Source organism: Halictus rubicundus, chromosome 12, assembly GCF_050948215.1.
Source record: "Halictus rubicundus isolate RS-2024b chromosome 12, iyHalRubi1_principal, whole genome shotgun sequence".
NCBI lineage: Eukaryota > Metazoa > Arthropoda > Insecta > Hymenoptera > Halictidae > Halictus > Halictus rubicundus.
Window position 1 is genome coordinate 2,795,854 of NC_135160.1, and position 24,070 is coordinate 2,819,923.

General features: G+C 37.2%; 3 protein-coding genes and 1 long non-coding RNA gene across 4 annotated transcripts in view; 2 read left to right on the forward strand and 2 right to left on the reverse strand.

Moving 5' to 3' along the window:
• The first annotated feature begins 219 nt into the window (after window positions 1-219).
• Window positions 220-2,086, forward strand: LOC143359438 (SREBP regulating gene protein). Its single transcript, XM_076797359.1, has 5 exons — window positions 220-794; window positions 862-1,104; window positions 1,260-1,469; window positions 1,545-1,704; window positions 1,947-2,086. The coding sequence occupies exons 1-5, from the start codon at window positions 687-689 to the stop codon at window positions 1,994-1,996; spliced, it is 771 nt and encodes a 256-aa protein (XP_076653474.1). The 5' UTR covers window positions 220-686; the 3' UTR covers window positions 1,997-2,086.
• Window positions 1,956-16,321, reverse strand: LOC143359436 (phytanoyl-CoA dioxygenase, peroxisomal-like). The gene is made up of 6 exons (XM_076797358.1): window positions 15,891-16,321; window positions 5,182-5,335; window positions 3,148-3,384; window positions 2,586-2,793; window positions 2,330-2,491; window positions 1,956-2,096 (listed from the first exon to the last, which is right to left on the reverse strand). The coding sequence occupies exons 2-6, from the start codon at window positions 5,313-5,315 to the stop codon at window positions 1,956-1,958; spliced, it is 882 nt and encodes a 293-aa protein (XP_076653473.1). The 5' UTR covers window positions 5,316-5,335; window positions 15,891-16,321.
• Window positions 14,210-17,678, forward strand: LOC143359441 (uncharacterized). The gene is made up of 3 exons (XR_013083119.1): window positions 14,210-14,394; window positions 15,430-15,500; window positions 17,185-17,678. It is a non-coding gene; the product is annotated as an uncharacterized LOC143359441 (long non-coding RNA).
• The window catches only part of LOC143359440 (uncharacterized), a 79,437-nt gene continuing 71,905 nt past the window's right edge, over window positions 16,539-24,070 (reverse strand). Inside the window, exons 4-5 of the mRNA XM_076797365.1 lie at window positions 18,421-18,714; window positions 16,539-17,393 (exon numbers count right to left, since the gene is read on the reverse strand). Of these exons, the coding sequence (XP_076653480.1) occupies window positions 17,257-17,393; window positions 18,421-18,714 (431 nt within the window). The 3' untranslated portion in view covers window positions 16,539-17,256. The remainder of the gene's footprint in view (window positions 17,394-18,420; window positions 18,715-24,070) is intronic.

The window sequence follows — 24,070 nt, forward strand, 5'->3', positions numbered from 1 at the left end:
AAGAATTAGGTTTCTTTACTATTTTAATAATTGCGTCAATATAATTATAATTGTATAACTGCAGAATTATAATGTTTTATAATAATTATTAATTTCACGTGGCTAGACCTAGATTGATCCTTAGGCACTTAACAAACTGTCTTAGCAATTTCATTTTTGTAAGATTCAAACTGTAAAACATCCCCGAGCTAGTTGTCTATTTGTAAAATACATTTTTCCATTTTTTGAAATGAAAATTTGTCGGTAACAATTTGGTCGACGAGCAGAGACATCTACCATAGTAACCGCGTACTCGCTAACGTCACCCGTGCACGTTGGACAGGTCAACGCACTTGTGCTCATGAGTGATAAGAATTTCGATAAGTTTATGATTTAGAAAAAAGAAAGGCCGAATTTCTGTCAATGGACATGCGATTGACCCATAAGGAGCTCATGTAGCATCAATGGAACTATTTCCGCATCGAGATCGGTAAGCGCTTCACAAATGTTTGCGACTGTCAGAAGGACAACATAACCTCTCCTTCTCTTTTTCCTCCTTTTATTTTTATGTAGATCTCTATCGATTAGATGCGATCTAACGATACAATTTTGCACTGTCAGTTCGTTCGCGATTATGTGCTTGGACACCAATCAAGGAATTTAATGTCGAACGAGTTCACGGGGTCACGCTGGGACAAGTGGAAAGGATGCCGAGTTGTGGTGGTCTGTTCAGGATCATTAGACGCCGCCTCGTACTTGGACTGATCTTCGCTTTGTCTCTCACCTACTGCGCCTTTTCGTTATTTCGTAACGAGGTAAATTAACGAGCTGAAGAACAACCACCGACTTGATACTTAGAACGCGATATCATTTTATCCATAGAGGAAAACGTTAGCTTTAGATAATGACCTGGACGATATGGATGCTATGATGGTCAACGACAATAATGACGACCTAATCTCTGACGACGAGGTGTTACTGGATGAGTTGAAAGCGTCAGGTAAGCCACCGCTGTGGCAGGCCACTCTTGAGCAAGAGACGAATGACAACGGGTTAAACATAGAGGCAATATCTAACTTAAACGACAGCGAGGTTGTGGCTCAGCATTGTCGCAATTCTGTCCAGGTATATTGAACCAGCAAACTTACAAATTTTAATCGAATCAGGTCATCCCATAAGCGCAGGAATATAATCTTGACTATCGACAGGGGACGAATGATCTCTAAACACATTCACTATTGAGTACTTTTCTATGCATATTCACGTTATTCTTTTGCTAGGGAAAAGCACTGATAGTGGACGAGCGGGGTATCGTATGCGGTAGACAAGATATTCTGCCAAACGGCTGTTGTACCATAGAAGAAAAGAGTCTGAAGAACGAGGAGGTCTCTATTGTGAAGAGAGAGAGGTACAGTTGTAAAACCTGTAATGCACAAGGCTGCTGTGCGATTTACGAGTACTGCGTGTCCTGCTGCTTACACCCTGGCAAGGTGTGGTTCTTTATTCTTATTCTCAGCTCCTCCTCATCGATGGGCAGAGTATTAACCAACTGATTTTACCAACAGCAGATAAAGGGTAGGCGAGACATGTTGTTGGGGTTGTTGAGGGACAACCACAAGGTGCACAGGGACCAAGATGTTGTGACGAAACGGCTCCGAAATCTGGACCGTTTCCAAGTTTGTCTAGCCGCGTGTCGCACCTCGAGCGCCAGCGTCCGCCACGAGAATACTTACAAAGATCCACATTCGAAGCACTGTTACACGATCCAGCTGCCGTACGCTCATCAAAGACACCGGCGTGATACTGATACGATAAATAATAATGGCGGCAACACCGATGCCGTTGCATCTTTTTCTGTCTTGCCTTTATTGACCCTTCTACCTCCTTTCCCCCTAATCGACTACCGGAGCAAGGAGCCCATCCTACTTACTATATTTACTATACTACCTTACTACATTTTACCGTGCACACCTATCTTAGAGCGAGGACTTCATTCCGCGCACCAGGCTGGCCTTGAAACGCCACACGTCGTTGTACTCGACCTGGACGCCGGGGGAAATCTTGCTTATGTGGCTTTCGATTTCCGTCGCGATGCACTGCTGCACGGTGTTCTGCACCTATTTGTTGCAACTCGATTAGAACGTTCTAGAGATTCATGGGAATGTAGGACATTTTGTGGTTTGGTTTTACTACGATACTATGCAATACATTACAATATTATGCCGTATACTATGATTTTAACACTAACCCTATTGCGGCCGGTCAATTTGACCGCACGAGATAATATGGTATTTAAAATAACAATTTTCAAATTTCCTACAACAAATGTTTCCCCTAATTTACCACTTACGTTGATGTAATGACACTCTGCTGCTGCGTAATGGCAAGAGATGGCTCTTCGTGTTCTCTTGGACGTGTTCACGCCAGATCCGTGAATCAATAGGGGATGGAAGAAGACTGTATCACCTGGTTCCATTTCAAGGTTGAGCCACTCTGTCGACTCAGGTAGGTCCTTTTTTTTTAAAGAAGAAGAGAAATAGATGAGAAAAACAAGGGAGAATAATTTCCCTTGCATTTTGAATGGCCGAACGTGATCAAATTCGTACCAGGATCCCATGATAGAATTTGTTGACGGATCTCGGTCCGGATCCAGGTGGATAGTCATGTTTGTGCAAATGATCGATAGCATGTGTGCCCGGGGCCACGTAGAGACATCCATTTTCACGATTACAAGGTTCCATAGCAGTCCATGAAGCAACTATCAGGTCGGCTGGCCGGAAAGGGAAGTAGTACAAATCCTGGTGCGGTGGGTGTCTGAAATCAGCAAACATTCGGTTCTTATTAGGGGTATCACGTCGTCTTTTTTTTTTAGGATAAAAAAACATTGCCCCCTTGTCGTAACATGTATTTTATATATTTCTTTCAACTGAATAGTAATTATATTATAATATAATACTACTTATTACACTACTACTACTCTTATTACTACTTATTATATTATTATATTATATTGTAATTATTATATAATTATATTATATTATATTATATTATATTCTGTATATTTATTTCTGAATTTAGAGCCTTGAAAATTGTACGTTCTCCGAGGTTTGGAGAATTAACAATTATGAACAATGTGTATGGTAATGAAAAGAAGTGTGTCAACATTACTTGGAAGTCCCGAATCCGACGTCTGGTGGCTTAGCGATCAGCATAGAGTGCATAGCCATGATGTTCGGCCCTGTAATGGCTTCTACAATATCGAGGACACTATTATGCACGATGTACTCGCGGAAAACTTCGTCCTCGGCAATGTCCTGCAATTTGTTCACCGATTTTCTGTCCTTCACATCGTGCATCACGGTTATACCAACGCGCGGAGCTTTGCCAGATACGATATCGTCGAATCTGGAAAAATAATTGCCAATGAACACCACGAGACACGACTTCCGCGATCGATATTTAATTGACGCTTTCTTGCTCAGCATCTTCCTCGATTCATCGCAACATAATTGCAAATACGAAATTTCTTAAACTTCTTTTAACTCCATATCAAAATCATATAAAAAAAGAAAGCATATTAAAATCAGTTCCGCGTCGAATGTGTTAAACTGAACGCGACTACTGTACAGTGAATTCCTGATATAAATCCCATAAGCTCAACGTTTAAAGGTCCCACACCACCGTGGGTACCCAAAACTTCTTTATTTTTCATTATTTTTTCATGGGACTTCCACCAACATATTCGTGGCAGTTTTCGAATGAAAATGATACCAAATATGATATAATTCCAATGATATTTACTTGTGAAACAATGCGGAGAGTCGAAGCGTTCGGGAAAGATAAAAGACTGGCGTGAACTTAAGCCTTTAAATCAAAATTTGAACTCTTTTTATTATTAATTATCTTTTTATGATACTTTCACGAATATATTTGTGGAATTTTTCTGATTAAAATGATACCAAACACGATATTATTCGGATCATGTTTACACTAATTTTTCGTTAATATAATTGTAATAGAAGGTGAATTTAATTGTTCATTACACAAGTAAATATCATCGGAATTATATCATATTTGGTTTCATTTTAATTAGAAAAATGTCACGGATATGTTGGCGAAAGTCTCATGAAAAAATAATGAAAAATAAAGAAGTTGTGTAATTGGATTAGTAGTGGTCTTCTGGTCTCACACCGATATACCCGACCGTGTTATGTTACACTCTTCGGGAGCGGCGCGGCGACTCTCGAGCTTCGCTGTTCTTTTCTACATGCAACATTGTATCGGAGAGAGAGAGACAAAGATTTTCTCTGCTTTCTTGTCCCTATCCGTCTATATGTCCCGTGTTTGGGACATTCAATGTGTAGGATCATTTACGATTCCGGCGTACACTGTGTGATGCAAATGCAACGTTCGGCAAGAACCACAGATTTCGTCTAAATGTCCCTCGCCAGAATCGCGTAAGGGACTTATATCGAGAATTCACTGTATTATCACCGTAACTGTTGCAAAGGTCTCTACCGTAACTGTCCAAATTTTATCTGCACCACTGATCCCCTTGGAAGCATTTAGTCAAGCGGTAAACACGCTCTACGGTGCAGCAAAGGGTCGAATATCGGCGAGACTCACACTAATGCAAGCAAGGCAAAAGATAATAATTTTTCTAATTTTGTAATTTCTTTTATCAAACTTTTACCATCGTATTCGCCTTGTTTTTCAATTTCAAATGACACCAAACACGACACAATTACGATTCTAATTACTTGTGTAATAGGCGATCAATGTTTCAGGCGCGGAAGATGTCGGCGAATGGAAAAGAGAGAGACGCGGAGAGTCGAATCGTCGAACCGCAGTCCCTCCTTCTCTTTTAATCGTTCTTCTCTACGTTCGGTACACTACAAAGAATGTAGCATCTCTACTAGAACTGTCGCTCGACAGACCCGACGATACGAAGTTACGGGCAGACTACTGTAACACAATTAATAACCGAAATCTGGGGTTCAAATACAGGCATACAGGGTCAATAAGTATGGGGATTGATTTTTTCCTGCCAACAGGAAGCTGTGGAAATCCGCTGGTAACTCTGTATTGATGCAGCAGGGCCATATTTTGAAGATTATCAACCCAATGTAAATATATCTTCAATAATTTTTTTTATGATTTCAGTCCCGATACTCATTGGACAGATATTAATCATTAGCTTGCCTTTTGTGACATTTATCCAGGATCTCTTGCGGCACAAGACGGGGAAACACCAAATATCCATTCTTCTCGTAAAACGCTCGTTGTTGCAACGACAGAGACTTATTCTCCCTCGTGAAACGCATGCTGTTGGACATTTTCAGCGACACGCGTCTGTCTGTTAACATACATTTTGACAAATCAAAAGAAATTTTCAAGATAGACATGTTTGCAACACATAAAATAATCTTCATCTGTATGCATTTATGGCACATGGATATTTGTTCCTATCAACAAATGCAGAAAATGTATATTTTGTATAAATATACCTATGCATCATTATATATACATATGCATTTTTTTCAAGTTTGAATATGTTGTAGTTTTTAGTGATCTATGAACGAATCTCAAAGGATTTCGTTGATTTTACAGACATGTAAAAGAAAGTGTCACTCTTTTTTCATTAAATTATAAGACTAGAACTAACAAACCTATAAAAATGAGTTTTTAGGACCTCATAGTGATAACTAGACTGTGGATCTTTATGCATTTATGGCTTATGAAAATGTTTAAAAAATGCTATAAAATAAAATTCGATAGAATTTAGCACGATTTTCATTTGTTTTGGATTTACAGAGGCTGTTCCCATGAAAAATAGTTTTTTATTTCATTTCATTTTCTGGAAAGGGCCTAGCCGATTAAGATGGTCAAAACTGCCCTTAGAGGTTTTTCAATGATTAATGAACCATTCGAAAGCTGACCCAGAAAAACCCCTCTGAGCAAAATTTCAACCCCCTATCTTGCTCGTGAGGGTAGTTACAGGGTAAATTAGATTTCGCGCTTTTCCGCGCATTTCCCACACTCTGATGCTTCCTAAAATTCTGAAAAAAATGTGGCATATTTTGGATCCTAAGACAGATTTTTGAGAATTTTTTCAGATTTTTTTCTTGCAAACTGTGGTCGTAAAAAATGAAAAACCTCAAAAAAATCGGAAAAATGTACATTTCTCAAAAATATGAAAACATGCTATTTTGCTGTTTAGTGCCCCGATAAAGTACCATAACAGGCAGTGTCCTCAATTTTTTTTAGATTTTTTCTTGTGGGCACTTTTTGTCCAGACAAGAAAAACCGAATTTTTTCGCCGTTTCTGCTATTAGGAGGAAAGTTACACTTGTTGGTTTTATCGCAGGTATATATTAAGTCATTTTAAACATTATTACATTGAAACAAGTAAGTGTTTGACCTAAGAAATGGTTTAAGAGAAAAAATGGATTGTATTTTGTGCGATATATACCAGAATGTTCGGAACGTTTACAACATCGCCGGTTGGCACAGCGGTTAGGGCGTCGGGCTACGGAGCGGATACGCTGGTGTTCGAATCCCGTCGGTGGGAAAGTATTTTTTCCATACGTCATCTTTATTTTTTCAATTTCTTATATGGTTTATTCATGTGATTTTAACAATATTTTTTTAATGTTTTAAAAATATTGAGGTAACATTTTTAACTAAAATACATACAAAAATAGTTTTGCAGTATCTATTATTTCCTCGATTCTCTAATTGTATATGTTCATCATTGCGGTCCTGTTTAACATTGTTAATACTAAAATTCATTAATCTAGTTTCTAAGCCTTGCGTCTTCAGAAATTAGGGAGGAAATAAGAACTCTGAATAAATAACACGCAGCAAAGTATTGGTTTTTGTCAAATTGAAAGAAAAGGGCTACATACTACCACTATTTTGAAAGTGAGGTATCAGGTACAAATAAGCCTAAGCCATTCCTCTTTATTGTAAGGTACATGAGGAAGTAATTCCCGTTTATAGTTACTTGAATGAAAGACTTGTTCTGTGGACATTTATGATACGGATCAGGAAGTTCATTATTTTCGGTGGGATGCAGAGGCAATTCATAGTATACTAGGTCAAAAGTACCAGCTTCTACACAAACAAGTAGGCAACAAAACCTTTCCAAAAATTGGAAACAATTGGAACTGCAAAAAGACTCCATTTCAAACAGTATCCTCGGTAGATACTCTTGATTTTCCAGAAATGACAGAAGTAGATTTAAAAATTCTTTTCACGGAATCTTACCAATTTTCACAAGCAATTTCATATCAGGCAGAAATCGTGGACGAACACAATAATATAAATATTAATTTATTCCCTAATCCAAGAAAATAATATCATTAAATTCGAAGTAAAATCGGAGTGATATAAATAAAAGTTAGTTAAAAATGTTACCTCAATATTTTTAAAACATTAAAAAAATATTGTTAAAATCACATGAATAAACCATATAAGAAATTGAAAAAATAAAGATGACGTATGGAAAAAATACTTTCCCACCGACGGGATTCGAACACCAGCATATCCGCTCCGTAGCCCGATGCCCTAACCGCTGTGCCAACCGGCGATGTTGTAAACGTTCCGAACATTCTGGTATATATCGCACAAAATACAATCCATTTTTTCTCTTAAACCATTTCTTAGGTCAAACACTTACTTGTTTCAATGTAATAATGTTTAAAATGACTTAATATATACCTGCGATAAAACCAACAAGTGTAACTTTCCTCCTAATAGCAGAAACGGCGAAAAAATTCGGTTTTTCTTGTCTGGACAAAAAGTGCCCACAAGAAAAAATCTAAAAAAAATTGAGGACACTGCCTGTTATGGTACTTTATCGGGGCACTAAACAGCAAAATAGCATGTTTTCATATTTTTGAGAAATGTACATTTTTCCGATTTTTTTGAGGTTTTTCATTTTTTACGACCACAGTTTGCAAGAAAAAAATCTGAAAAAATTCTCAAAAATCTGTCTTAGGATCCAAAATATGCCACATTTTTTTCAGAATTTTAGGAAGCATCAGAGTGTGGGAAATGCGCGGAAAAGCGCGAAATCTAATTTACCCTGTAACTACCCTCACGGGCAAGATAGGGGGTTGAAATTTTGCTCAGAGGGGTTTTTCTGGGTCAGCGTTCGAATGGTTCATTAATCATTGAAAAACCTCTAAGGGCAGTTTTGACCATCTTAATCGGCTAGGCCCTTTGTCTGCAAAAATTGGAAATTGCATAAACATCCGCAGTCTAGTGATAACATAAGAGTGTGTACTAAAAATGTTGTCGTTTGAAAAAAATGTTTCTTTCACCATTTATTTTGCAATTGTTTCAAACAAATGCGATGTTCTCATGGCACGAATATTCTTAAAAATTGAGGATTCTGAATTGAGGATTTGATTCTGAAAAAAGGAGGATATAGCCCAAAGCGTCGCCTTGACAATTCTTTTTTTAAGAATTCAAATTATTTGAAGTGAATGCTGCACTTATGATACCTCGTCCGGCAGCAGTTTCTACCGCGCGCTACCCGTCGGAGGCTGCATATCATGGTGCAGCGTTCATTTCAATAACTTTAATTTCGTCAATTTTAAACTGTCCGATGTTTTGAAAAAGCTCCTCGTATTCTTCAAATTTTGAAAAATGTTCCTGCCACGAAAACATTGCATTTGTCTAAAACAATTGCAAAATAAATGGTGAAGAAAACATTTTTTTTATTTCAAATGACAACGTTTTTAACGTACCCGACACTCTAAGACTGCGTGTGCATTTGAGAGTAAAACTGTCGCGAGTTACTCTCCAGAGTCAAATTCGTTAGTGTTTTATTATGCACGAAAGGAATAGCACTCTCCGATAGCAAATACTTCCGATGCTACCGGAGAGTGCCCTTCCTTTCGTGCATAATAAAACACTGACGAATTGACTCTGGAGAATAAGTCGCGACAGTTTTACTCTTAAATTGGCACGCATCCTTAGAGTGTATGTAGACTAAAAATGTTGTCATTCGAAGAAAATGTTTTTCAACCGTTTATTTTGCAATTGTTTGAAACCAATGTTCCTGCTTTCATGGCAGGAGCATTTTTAAAAATTTAAGGGAAATGAGGAACTTTCTCATAAAAGCGGACATTTTCAAATTTCCGTAATTAAAGTTATTTCAAGTGAACGCTGCACCGTGACATACAGCTTCCGACGGCTGGCGCGCGGTAGAAGCAGCGGCCGGACAGTCTTACCTACGTGCAGCGTTCACTTAAAATAATTTTAATTCTCAAAAAAGGGTCAGTAAAGGGAACACTTTCCGCTATCTCCCCATTCTTTTTCAAATTTTTAAGAATATTCCTGCCATGAAAATATTGCATCTGTTTCAAACAATTGCAAAATGAATGGTGAAAAAAACATTTTTTTCAAATGACAACATTTTTAGTATACTCTCTAACGTTATCACTATAAGCTCCCAAAAACTCATCTTTGTCGGTTTGTTAGTTCTAGCCCTATAATTTAATGAAAAAAGAGTGACACTTTCTTATATTTCTGTAAAATCATCAAAATCCTTTGAGACTTGTTCATAGGTGACTACAACATATTCAAATTTGAACAAAATGCGGAACATTACTGCAACAAGAGTCCGATTTCACGTGGAATGATCCTTATAAGAACAAGATGAGAGCATATCGTTTCATAGAGGACGAAATACAAAAAGTTTCTAATACAATCGAACGAATCAGTTCGAGGGAACGGCGAGAACGTCCGCGACGTCGGCCATTGTGGATGGAAATCATTTTCCTTAGCCTCCGCCGAGGAATAAAAAGTCATGTGCAGCTCCGAAGACGCAGGGAATCGAATCGCATAGTTATCGGATGCACCGGCCAGCCTCGTTTTCATAACTTACCTTGGCCGGGAAACCATGACGCTGTGAAAACAATTAGTTAATGGGACGCGGGCGAAGTTTACAAGCTGATCGAGTTACGTTTAATAAAGTCAGAGAATTTTAAACTTTCGTCACTTGCCCGGTTCGATCTATCGCTTGAAATTACCGGTCGAATTAACGGGGATTTTAGGGGTTGTAACCCCCGACGAATTAGATCGGGTTAGATAAACGTGGAAGTTCGTGTCATCTATTAACACTTAACACCCCAACGTGCTTCTGTATCATAACTGACCACTACTGTCCAAAAGATGGCGAGTGTATAATCGATTAATAAAATGGCTTTTAGCAAGCAAATAAGATTTATCGGTTTCTAGAAAATCGAAATATGCTCAAGTAGTATGCTCGAGGATTATACGGTTCGCACACAATTACAGACGTATTTCAAAGCTTCTAGGTGGTTAATATATAGTGCGTACACGGTGCATATATAATTCATGCGCAGTGCATGCTGATGAGAGGACATTTTCCACTCGGATGCACGCACTGCACCGAGACGTATTTCATTTTTTTTCGAACACATGTTCGAACATCATTTTATCTCTGTTCATCTTCCCTTTTCTCTTTCTAGTATTCTCTAATACAAAGTGATTTCTCTATATGTCGCCAAGGCCTGCATGATAAACGTCGCGGAACTATCCCCACTACGGGGTATACCTCGTGAGGGGTCGCGGAGCTCGAGAGGCCTCGGACGCCGAAGAGAGTAAACATGTCTCCTGGACGATAAATGACGCTGGCAAGACCTGTGACATATATCGAGAATTCACTGTATTACGATTTTATCTCTCGTTAATTTGGTCTAACACGTCGGTCACATGCTAGTGACGTAATATTTCTTTATCGAACTTCAAAATCAATTGTTATTACCACCTACAATTTTCTTTCGATGTAAGACGATCGGTCGGGACTTTCGAAATTTTAAAGTGCATCGCCTGAAACGTTTGCTTTTACTGTGGTTGTTGTTGCATTTTATTTTGACGGCGAAAACGTGACCGGGCCTGAATGGCTTTCAAGTGGCTTTCAAGAGAATGCAATGACGCACGAACGAACACGAAATTTTCATTCCACGCTGGAACATTTCTACAGAGAGAAAATCGTGTTATTCCCGTCAACATCGTGTAGCTGCTGAGTGGGATAAATCAAGTCCGTGTTTTGATAGTAGGTTCTTCAACAACTCAGTTGCTTTATTTTATACCGTTATTTAAGTACCAGACGCATGAATACCTATTCAAGTGTTTTGTTTCGATAAACGTATCGTAAACATATTGAAATATATTTATTGAACGATATTCCGTGAATGCGTTTGCGCAGTCTGTCGTCGCTCGTGAATTATACAATTTTTAATCCGTCATTTTGACGCGACCTCTAGTTCCAGTGTCAATTCACGCGCTTTTTCGACAAATGAAGATTTGAGAACATTGTTTAGACTCATTTCAACGGGTCCCGTCGTTTTAGTGTTATTTTACGTAATTTTTAAACAAATCGATATTTGGGAATGTTTAAGGGATTAAATTGACCATTAAAAAATATTCTTCTTGACAATTTTCGTGTAGAAAGAATTGCTTCCACTAACTCTTGAAATGAAGTCGCACACGGGATCCCAGGTTCCAATTTCAGGAATGCAAAAATTTTGCAGGAAGTTAAAATTGCCTGTCGATCCATCACGATTTCTGGGTCACAGGTGACGCATTCCGAATTTCGCATTTACCGTGGCATGTTTCCCGCGGATCGATTAAAATTATTCGATGTGTCCTTCCCCGTTTCTTCGGAATAGTCAGGATTCCTTATGCGAACCCATCCCCGTTGGTGATCACGCGAGCAGCGTGTATGTATGTTGCTTTTTTCTTCTCATCGTTCATACACCCGAGGGCTGTCTTCTATTCATTTCCGCCGCCATCTTGTTCGTTCGATCGTTGTTAATTTTGCCCGGCTTGTTTGCGGACGAGTACACGGTGAATCAAATTGAGAATTTAATTCGCGTCGGAAAATACAGGGGTCCGGACCCCTTTGTTTGTCCTCTCCCTATTGATCATGTCAATTCAGCCCCCGAGGACACGTGTCGCCCTTCGATTTTTGACCAGCGACCGCTGGCACGTTTTTGCCTATCATTTGTCGGCGTACTTCGTCTTTTATCTTTTTAATCCGGCCCTTGATTCAGAGTAGACGTTTATTAACTGGACAAATCGATTCCTGACCATTTTGTTGTAAAAAATTATTTCGATAATATCTTATTAAATACATTAGATTTAGAACATATGAAAGTCTGGTTTAGGTAATCTGCATATTTTCTGTTCTTTTTTGAGGATTTTGATTTTTTACAATAGAATGTTCTACCTAAAAATCTGAATTAATTACAGTATGTGTATCTAGGTTTTCTAGATACAAATACTAATACTAATAAAAGAAATTAGAAATTAAGAAATTAAGAAATACTAATCTTTTCCGTTTTATGGCATAACTACCCTCCCGGTTATGATATAGGATTAAAATTTTGCACATGGTTTTTCTTGACGCCCTATCTAGTGGCCCATTAGCTTTTGAATCAGACCTGGGAAAAATTTCGTGCTCTCGCTTCGAGGACGACATGAATGGTCAACTCAGCTTGATCGATATTGATCCACCCGTATCTCTCTTTTGCTCTCTGTTTGCGCAAGATGACGCTAGGAAACACGTGCGAGCGGTTGCGAGCGAACGGGGGCGAACGTGAACACTTAGCGAAGCAAGGTGTCGATTCTGTTAGATCAGTTTCTTATTAAGCCCTGCTTGGGGAATATATTCCATGGAGCAACGGTGCTTTATGTAAAGCAATTAACAAGAGAAACGTTTTAGGTGAATAATTAGTAGACTGTGGGCTTTATAAATTCATAATAAACATGAATAGGTGATGAATAGGTACCGTTGTTTCGATGTTTTCCCTGCAAAGGACTAATCTAAAATTATAGTTCTTAGATTTCATGAATTCTGTATGTGTATTAGCATTGTTAAACATTTATCAATTCAAAACAACAATTATACAGTAAAATTAATACAATTTGTGAAATCTATATCGTGCGCGTTACATGCAGAAGTAAATAGTAACGCCGTTTCGAAAAGTCCATTTGGCACGGTGTATTAGATAAAGAAAAAATGTTGCCAGAACTTTTATACTTTTTTTGAATAAACAACTTTAGGAATAAACAATTTATACTTTATTTGTGAGTATGTTCGGAGCTCAATGACACGACGCACAGTGGGCGAAACTGCCATTTTGGTACTTTAAAATAATAACTTCTAAACCATTAGAGATAATACAATAGGAAATTTAATAGGTAAAAAGGTAACATTTATAGCCTCAAATTGCAATAAAAATCAATTTGAATTTACACGGTGTTTATTAATTACATAGGATTTAAACAAATTATAGAATAAGTGGAATTAGTGTACCTGTTCCTCTGCATTAATATTAATTAAATATTCGGAAAAAACTGCTGGTCCTAGCACATTGAATTCTGTTTTTGTTCGAAGTTGGTCGAAATGAGTTTTCAGTGAACAACCATCAACTCAGCAAAGAATATAATCTTGAATATAATCTAATAAAAAAATAAAGAAATACCTACCTTCAAATGATATCGTTAAAAATGTCAAACAAAAAACAGGAATAAAAACATGCAGTATGTTTATTGCATATTAGAACGGAAATTTCCTCCCAGTACGTATGTTATCAGCAGATTGTGAGTTTTATGTATTTATAGTATTTTTTATCTTTTCAAACTTAATACACAAAATTGTTGAAAAAATGTAATAACGTTCCCATCTTCATTGAAATGAAGTGAAATTATTTTGTATCGGTTCGATATTTTATCAAGTACTTGATAAAAGTTTGTAATCACATAAAGATTGTTGTCAGTCTAGTTATCAGTAAATCAAAATGATTGAATACCTACAAATATATTGAACATGCATTTTCAGGTAAACAACAGTAGTTTAATAATTGTGAAATAGAAAAACGGTCGTTTTGACCGTGGTAGGTTTAGTGTTAATGGACCTTAATTGTGTAAGACGTAGTCGAATTAATATTTCAATTAACATTTAATAGACCATTATTTCAAACTGGATTCCGTGTGACTTTCCAACGCAAGCCATACAGCATCAGACAGATGATAAAGATACAAACAACTTACTACGTGAGTTCACGAAACGCGATAATAATGTATTTTTACCTCGTATAGTTAACATTTTTGAACCTAAAATCGCCGAGTGGTTCATATGCACGTGACGAAGGGAATCTCGTGAGAAACGCGCATGATCATATTGATTTTCATCGGGTCAGCTGGTGCTGTTCGCCGCGGAACGGTGCGGTTACCGTTTCTCGCGAATTTCGATACGCGATTGTCTTTGGTGACACGAGCGAAATGGCCAAGGGATTGCCGATGAAGCAGAGCCGAGCGAAGCGCAAAAGGATTCATCTATAAATGGTGATCAAGAAACGTCTACTTGTCAAAGTGAGTGCTCATTCGGGTGCCAGATCGGGAACCTGCCAAACGCGACACGTTTGACCGAGTCGACGGTAGATGGCGATAGCTGTTCGCTCGACGGGTTTTGTAAACTTCCAACTCTCCGATGATACAATTGCAATTTTTTAAGTGTCGCTTAGACACTTTTTATTTTATAGCAGAAAAAACATGATGTCCTCGGCATTGTCTAGCATCAGCACCAGTACGCAAGTACCGACAACGTTCTCCCAGTATTGATAATAAGTCATTATTAATGACAAACGAAAGTGTCAGGTGCGTTTAAAGACAGTCCAAATGATGTCGCGTTTGGACTCATTTTGATCGGAACACAAGCTCTACAACTCATTCGTCTTAACTGGACTGAAATGAAGGAAACACTTTTGTTTTTTCAATGATCGTCGCAAAAAATTGTTCTTCCTTGAATATGGATGGTACCATGGTATTGGGTTGTAAAGGGGTGTTAAACAGAGCTGCAATGCAGCCCATAAAAAATTAGTAGAACGGTGAAATAAAGAGTAAACTAGAATGTTTTCCAGTAAAATTATTTAAAAATAGTTCTAATGTGTTTTTAAAGTCATCTAGTAAAAATCTTATGGTGCTGAGGTGGAAAAAATATTTATTCATGAAAGCAAATTTTTTTTAATTAATAATAACAGTAGCTACTGTTATCTAGCTAGATATATGAAAAATTTAAGATAGTGTTGATGACAATAGCTCATTATTAGATTAATATTCAAGTTGGTCGCTTTTAAACTTCGATATGAGATCTGTATTTGTTCGAATTTTTCCGGGTTTTCCATTTTTTACAACTAGAGTTTGCAACTACAAAATTGGAAAGAAATAAAATACGTATCATTACAATTAATATTATTCTTAATTTATATTAATTAGAGATTTTGTACCCAAGATTTACATGTTAGTTACATATTTCAGATAAAACAATTAAGCTGTACGTTCTAATCCTGGTTAAAAAAATAATGTGCGTTCAGTTTTATGCTAAAAGACTGACCGGTTCTGTTCCAGGAAAGACTGACCGGTTCTGTGCCATGCTAAAGCGGCGATGTTACGAAAGTGGGAACGCCGAAACCCCGGGCGTGAGCACTCTCATTCCTCTCTGACAAATACACTAACTCATTCTTTTTTTTAAATAGAATATCACAAAACTATTAAAAAAAAGAAAATCTTTGAGTTACTCATTTCTGCTGATAAACTTATCAGTTCCTGAGTGACAAACTTCGACTCAACGTTATTATTGACAATGACGGATTGTAGTTCAAAATACAAAGATAAGTTTAATTTTGGATGACAATACAATATTTTCTATTCATAACGACTTGTATCCTTAAAAACTAAATGTTAAATTCGTATTTTTGATCGACTATTATACAAAATTCTCAATAAAGAACAAAAGTTACAAAACTTCGTTGACAATCCTGCATTTAAGAAAAGAGTGGAGTTATATGTTAATGACAGATAGTACTTACCTAACACCGTTGAACATAACCTCGACAGGAACTCCACTTTCGCAACTTTGTTGTCGACCAATTGTCAAACTATCTGATGGAATGCAAATTTGACTTTGAATGTCACAAACGATACAATATTGAAAGAATCATTTAGTAATAAAATTAAATCTATTGAACCCCGAAACTTTTAAAGAGGTACAAATGCAACACGTCAACTTCGATACATTCGTATTCGTGTACTGACTTAATATACGAGCAACAAAAAATCAGTTTTGAGATATGCTAATCTTTCATGCGCAATTAACGGTTGATGCTACCTCTACACTGGAGTATATACGTACAACAACTCGAATAATGATAACAGTTACAGAAATGACTTTTGTAATTCTTTGTAATAATTATCATTTTGTTTGATATCTACGTACTTTGAGATATAATTATCTACTTATAATGAAATTAAAAACTTAAAACCATTAAAAATAAATAATGTAATTGTAGAATGTGTCATGGTTTTAACAATGGTGAATAATAAAATATGTAACATAATAATGAAAACGACTTCCGCAATGCGTTGTTATATCTGTAATGCTACTCCGATAGAAATTAACAATTTGATATTAACACTAGGTTTAGGGGACCCGTCAAAATGATGGATTCTAGTATTTTTAATTTAAAATTATTATGATTCTAAGGATGCATACATGAGAAATTATCTAGCAAATTTATTTCTTTGAGTATATATTATTTTTAAAGTATTGCTAAAAATGTGGGTAGTACCTTCTTGTTATTTTTATAACGTAATGCAAAATAGTCACTTTTAGTGCTCCGTAATCAATGCGAGACCATGCAGTATCAACCATTATTCGTTTGGTCTATCAACAATTCACGCATGGATTAGATGCTTCGAATGTGTTTTGCACATAGCATATGACCTAGACTTCAAAAAATGGTCAGCAAATACACAGGACACTAAAAAATGAAGAAAAGAGAGGAAAGAACACATTCAGACATAGTTCAAAGAGAAAATGGGTTTATTAGTTGACTTTGTCACCTCATTTCAATGTCTCAAATGGTTCAAAAGTTATACATAAATGTCCCTAAGTTCTTCGATCCGGACCACTGTGCGGTGAGACGATCGAACGACGCGCATCGACGGGGGGCCGACCCAAGCGGCACGCATGGACATTACATTTACTCTTGTGACTTTCGGTGCGACCATACGGTCGACGAATTTGAACACGCTGTGCACGTAGAACTTCGCGTCCTTGGGACCGGCACAAACATCGGTAAAAACATTTCACATTTTTCACAGAGTTCGCACACGGCACGATATCTTAACCGTAGACGGCTGGAAAAACCACGTAAGCAGCTGGATACTGGATCTTTAGGAACCGGTAGCCGATGACTTCTCGAGAATGCCGATCCTGGCTGCTGAACGGTCCTCTGGATACGTCCGGAACGATGCGCTGTTCCGTCCTCGTCTGAGAACGTAGAGTGCAGCGAGCGGGTTGCTCAATTTACCTACAATTTAAAACAGTGGGAATATTATAAAAAGATTTGAGGACATTAGAAGAAAACACAAAACAGTACATATAGGACATACAGAATTTCTCAGAATGGATATTACTGGAAAAATCTGGTGTAATTTAAGGAATTTCATATGGAATGTGCTGCATAAACAGAGAACATACATACATACATAGAGAGACAGAGAACATACTTTTTAATTTTTTAAAATTTCCAAATTTATACGTTCGTACGAGAATTAAAAAATTTTTAAAGGAACGAAACCAATGTAGACTTGAAGATTGAAGCTTTAAAATGAGCTCCCAATGGTAGCTGTCTGAACTGTTAAAATTGCCATAATTAAGGCATTAATGTACAAAGTTAACTTAAAACTGGAAAGAAATAATTTAAGAGTTAAATGTAAACAAATACCTTCATATTTTACAGCAGAATTTAATTAAAAGTGCTAATAATATGAATATACGTTATAGTTTACGCTAGCGACCTTCAGTGCGACCATACTGTGAAGCCAATCTTATCACCTATCCGACGCATAGAGTAAACTGCTCCTTGGCTCACCGTACGCGTCATCTTCTCCTGACGCATAGAACGATTACTAAGATGTCCTTTGGATTTCAAAACTCATCATCGAAGATAACGTACCTTTTCGGACCCCCAAAACTGTATATAAAACCTACGCCAGCTCAATAAAGCAGTCCAGTTGTGAATACCTTACGCCACTCGCTGTTATTCTGCCCTGTCGACTCCGTATTTCGGACTACGGTTCAAAATATGTTATTTCCGAAGTATCAACACGCGAAATCGCGAAGTAATCATTGTCGATTCCCGGACTACGACAATTGTCCCGTGACAATACGGTCGACGAATTTGTACACGCTGTGCACGTAGAACTTTGCGTCTTTGCGATAACGTTTGTGTATGGGCGGATTACAAAAGCATGGCGCGAATGTCGAACGATCGACCGCGCAACAATGGAAAGGTCGAAGTAACGTTTACGTGAGGGAACAAAGGGCGAATCTACCTCGCGATAAATCGCCAATGTCTTTCTTCCATTTTTCACTGAGTTCGCACACGTCACAACATATTAACTGTAGACGGCTGGAAAAACCACGTAGGCAGCTGGATACTGGATCTCTAGGCACCGGTGGCCGATGACTTCTCGAGAATGACGATCCTGGATGCTGAACGGCTCTTTGGATACGTCCGGGACGATGCGCAGTTTCGTCCTCGTCGACCTCGTGCAGCGAGCGGGCTGCTCGCCGCCAGGAACTCTGCAGACGCAGAGTGCATGGTGAGGCAGTGGTGCTCGAAAGTCCTAAAATGCAACGGGTCTCAATTCCTCAAAATCTCAAGTTTGTTAGGGGGAGGGGGGGGGAGGCAGGGATGGGTGGCAAAAGGAATTATTTCAACGCGAAGCCGAAATTCAAGCACAACAAAAGGCGTTCGAAGAGTACATGAATACTTATAAACTCGAACTGTCCGAGATCCGTCGTGAACTAGACGAAATTAAAAACGAAACCGCGTAACTCATTCGCAAACTACCTCGCGAGCTATGCGCGAAGACCCAATCGAGGATTCACAATGTCAAGAACCCATCGCGTTCACAGTTAAGCAAACGCTAGATTTTGTACCAACTTTCGATAGATACAATTTATCCGTGTTCCGTTTTATTCGCGAATGCAAACGCGCGCGCGACGTAGTTCCCTTGCATGCGGAACATATATCAACCAAATTAATATGTAACAAACTTCGCGGTCGCGCATATTCCGTAATAGAAGACAAAGATTGCTGCACCATCGATAATTTATCCAAAAGATTAAGAAACGTGTTATGCCCATTCAAAACGGTAGACCAGTATCGAGGAGAACTCGCGAGTATTTCGCAATATTCCAATGAACATATCATTGATTATATCAGTCGAGTAAAAGACCTTCGTACCGCGATAATTGACTCAACAGAATGGTCAATAGACATTGAAGAAGTGAATGCACTAACCGCGAGTAGTTTCTTACGTGGTTTAATTCCGCAGATTCGAATAGAAATCCAAATACCGCGTTATTCTCCAGTAGACGAACTTTTTGACGAAGCAATAAAGGCGTATAAATTATACGAGCACGACAAACTACGCGTTAGAGAACCGCCGCGTGAAAATGACAGACGCATGCAATTCACCCACGGGTCTCTGGGCGGACGGGGGCGAGGGACTACATGTTAAGGTGGTCAAGTTAGGTGAAATACTCGGTATATAGGGGGAGGTCGCGAGCACGTGTCCAGCACACAAAAATGGAGTCATTTTTCTCTCTCTGATTTCACTGTCCAACACCAACAAAATTTTGCGATACCTGTTGGGTGATTCTTATACACTTTGTCATCCTAAAACCGAATCTGAAAGTAGAATTGCTCCATCACGCAACGTTTTCGAAAAATTTTGGTTTTTGTAAAAATGCCCGATTTTGATACGAAACGACGTGTTACGCAAAAACTAAACACGCGAGAAAGTTCAAATTTGAGTCAAGAGACAGAGGGGACTCTCCTCTACATATTCCTATAGTCAATTATATTTTTATGTACTTCCTAATAGTTGTAAATGGTTGTTAAAGTTTGAAAATGTACCGACGCGGGTACTTTGTACGCTCTATTTTTGTATTTATGTGAAAAATCCTTTATCTAGCAGGAATTTACTATACAGGAATGCATTCTACAGACATTTCTGGTAAAGAAACCATTCACGAAAAGTATTTGGTTCCCTTAATGTACGAGAAGGATCAGAAAATGTTAATTGACAGCGTGTGCGCGACGCGTTCGCGCCAGACGGCCATTGCAGCCTTTTCGCGACTCGCCAGGGCCGTCGCTATGCGTAGTCGACGTTGGTACCACTCAAGTATGTCTTTGCTTACTATGCTTAATTAAATACATTTTTTTTTTGTCTTTTTGGGTTCTAATCATTACAAAAGATTATAAAAATACGAGTTATATTCACATTTCATTGTGGAAATGCTTAATAAAGAAAATTGACCGCAGCAATGCGGTGACTGGAAAATTTTATTTTCAGTAATTGTTGTCTTATTTTTGTAATTGTAATACCAATGGACATTCAAGATTCTTCCGATTAAAATAAGTCCAAACACTATGTAAATGGGACTATTTTTATCGATTTTATTGATCGAAGTACATAATTAAGACATAGATCGCTCTATATTAAATCGATAAAATCTCGCGGAAGTGTATAAATCAGCCGGACTGTTTTTGTTCTATTCATGACGAAATTATTTTAAAATCAAAACAAGGAATACAATTCCAGCATATATCTTTCATCAAGATATTTCAACAATGAAAAAACGTTACAAAGGAAAAGACTTATGTGCGGATGCTTGCTGATTACTGCTGGACACTTATTATTGAAAATCGGGATACCAGGAACAAACGTCAAGCAAGGCGGAAACATTTTAAATTTGTTTACATCAGAAATAGGTAAGTTTTTGTATTCAATTTTCTTTATTAAGCATTTCCACAATGAAATGTGAATATAACTCGTATTTTTATAATCTTTTGTAATGATTGACACCCAAAAATGTATTTAATTAAGCATAGTAAGCAAAGACATACTTGAGTGGTACCAACGTCGACTACGCATAGCGACGGCCCTGGCGAGTCGCGAAAAGGCTGCAATGGCCGTCTGGCGCGAACGCGTCGCGCACACGCTGTCAATTAACATTTTCTGATCCTTCTCGTACATTAAGGGAACCAAATACTTTTCGTGAATGGTTTCTTTACCAGAAATGTCTGTAGAATGCATTCCTGTATAGTAAATTCCTGCTAGATAAAGGATTTTTCACATAAATACAAAAATAGAGCGTACAAAGTACCCGCGTCGGCACATTTTCAAACTTTAACAACCATTTACAACTATTAGGAAGTACATAAAAATATAATTGGCTATATGGATATGTAGAGGAAAGTCCCCCCCTATCTCTTGACTCAAACTTGAACTTTCTCGCGTGTTTAGTTTTTGCGTAACACGTCATTTTTTTATCGAAATCATGCATTTTTACAAAAACCAATATTTTTCGAAAACGTTGCGTGATAGAGCAATTCTGCTTTCGGATTTGGTTTTAGAATGACAAGGTGTGTAAGAATCACCCAACAGGTATTGCAAAACTCGAAAAAAGTTTAATTTTGTTGGACAGTGTTTTTTGCAAATTGTAGCCGACTGATGTTCCTTTAATATCTATTTTCTTTGAGGTTTTTGTTGAGGGTTACAATTAATGTTCTTTCTCGAGAATTCTTTCTCGAAAAATTTAAATCTAGGAAAATTCTTATGAATCTCATTTATTTTATAACATATTTTCGGAAATGAATTTTCAGTTAACTCAAATAGCATATTACTAATCAATCGCGTACGTATAAGCATATCTACAGGCAGCACATCAATGTCTACGTATGCATGTTTGCAATGTGAAAATTTATAATAATTGTTGCGAATGCATGTCGACGTGAGGTAATGCACACCCAAAAAGACACCCAATCTTCAGCAACTTTTGGATGTTCTGTATACGATAAAGTCAACATCCAGACAAAATGAATGAAATTTTTCTACGGCTACAGATTTTGTTAGAAAAAAAAAGAAGTATATTGTCTGATTCTACATTAGACGCATTATGCTTCTTAAGAAGTAATTTAAAAAAAAAAGCGTAACGTTTCACTTTATAAAAGTTTGGTTTTAAATAAGTAAATTTGTCGGTTTCTTTGATTTAATTTTTTCCTTGTTTTTAAAGTTTTGTACATATTGAACAGGAATAAACACTGAGTTCAAGTTTTTCGCCCTTTCGATAAATATTATTAATGATATTCCAAATCTTATAAGTTTCCTAATATTTTTTTATTTTATCCAAATTCTCGAGAATTATAGTCTTATTTCTCATTTCTCGAGAAATTAAATATATTGAGAAATCAGGAACACTAGTTACAATGTCTCCCGTATCAGTTTCTGTGCATACGGCACTGCGGACCGCCGGACTGCGGCAAGGTGGGAATACGGCCCCCAAGCCCGCGAGACAAGAGGAGCCTCATGGCCACTCATGGCGTCAGCCGAGTAAGAATTTTGCCACGTGTAAACCCTAGGCATGTGCGGGCCACCCGATATTCGGGTTCGGGTCGAGTCGGAAAAAGTCGGGCGGGCTCGATTCGGAACGTTTCAGACTACCCGAGAGTTCCGGGCTGCCTGCTCGACTTCATCGGGCGGGTTCGGAATGAATCGGACAAGTTCGAGCGATCGAGTTATCGCAATACCGGAGATTCAACTCTGCGTTCTTATGAAATACATAATGGTAATAATTCGTAAGTTTTAATATAGTTGGTTTTTTTTTTATAATTACCGTAGGTATAATTGGCAAACATATGCATAATCTTTATTTGTATTAAATTTTGAAATAATGCACGTTAAACGTGAAAAATGTAAGAGACAATATTTCTGGCATTCTGACGAATTTGTTCCTCCGAATGAACTTGCATATGTATCGATAATATCATTAAAATATCCTTACGAAGTTACATACACCTAGAATGTATGAAAAGAAGATAAATTATGACAATTTTTGACATTTTGTGCTGTTTTTATTAACTGTAATATAACTGACTTAATATCTTGTTATAGTATATAAACTTATTAATAATATAACTTATTAATTATCTATTATTAACCTGTCAGAAATTCTTCAAAAATAATACATAATAATCAAATGTGGTAAAAATGGCAGTTTTAAATATAATATAAAATATATAATATATATTAAATGATGTGCGATATCTTCAATATAATAATAGGCGTTGCACAATTTCTGTCAGGTTAATGATAGTTAATTAATAAGTTATATTTATAACATGATATGAAGTAAGTTAAATAACAGTTAATGAAAACTACTCCTTAAAAATGGTCATAATTTACCATATTTTCATTCATTCTAGGTGTACGTAACTTCGTAAGGATATTTTAATGATATTATCGATACATATGCAAGTTCATTCAGAGGAACAAATTCGTCAGAATGCCAGAAATATTGTCTCAAATTTTTCACGTGTAACGTGCATTATTTCAAAATTTAATACAAATAAAGGTTATGCATATGCTTGCCAATTATACCTACGGTAATTATAAAATAACCAAGTATATTAAAAATTATGTTAATTAAGTTATGAAAGAAGTATCATTATTACCATTATGTATTTCATAAGAACGCAGAGTTGAATCTCAGGTATGGCGATAACTCGCTCGCACGAACTTGTCCGATCCTTGCCGAACCCGCCCGACGAAGTCGAGTAGGCAGCCCGAAACTCTCGGATAGCCCGAAACTCTCAAAGTTATTGGCAATTGCAATTTACTAACAATTTGATGTACAACTAATTTGTTTTTTGTCGCTTCACTTATGATTTTGTTTTGTTCTGGATTTTTTACTTTCGTATTGCTTTCTGTAGCATATTTTTTCCCGTAATTTTCTTCAAGTTTCAAAAAATTTCGTACTACGGACTCGGAACGTTTAATTTCCAGTCCAATTTTTCAATTCGATTCCCCCCTTTTTTAAAAGTTATAATTACTGTCACTTTTTTCTTTTACATCAAATAAAAAATATGACTTAATTAGAAATAAATGTTTAGGTACATATATATCAACAAAT

Coding starts and splice junctions, on each gene's coding strand:
- LOC143359438 (XM_076797359.1), top strand. CDS start 687: ATGCCGAGTTGTGGTGGTCTGTTCAGGATCATTAGACGCCGCCTCGTA. Junction 795..861: donor TTTCGTTATTTCGTAACGAG/GTAAATTAACGA, acceptor TTTTATCCATAG/AGGAAAACGTTAGCTTTAGA. Junction 1,705..1,946: donor CGCCAGCGTCCGCCACGAGA/ATACTTACAAAG, acceptor ATTTTACCGTGC/ACACCTATCTTAGAGCGAGG.
- LOC143359436 (XM_076797358.1), bottom strand. CDS start 5,315: ATGTCCAACAGCATGCGTTTCACGAGGGAGAATAAGTCTCTGTCGTTG. Junction 3,385..5,181: donor CTGGATAAATGTCACAAAAG/GCAAGCTAATGA, acceptor TTATTTTTCCAG/ATTCGACGATATCGTATCTG. Junction 2,794..3,147: donor GTCGGATTCGGGACTTCCAA/GTAATGTTGACA, acceptor TGCTGATTTCAG/ACACCCACCGCACCAGGATT.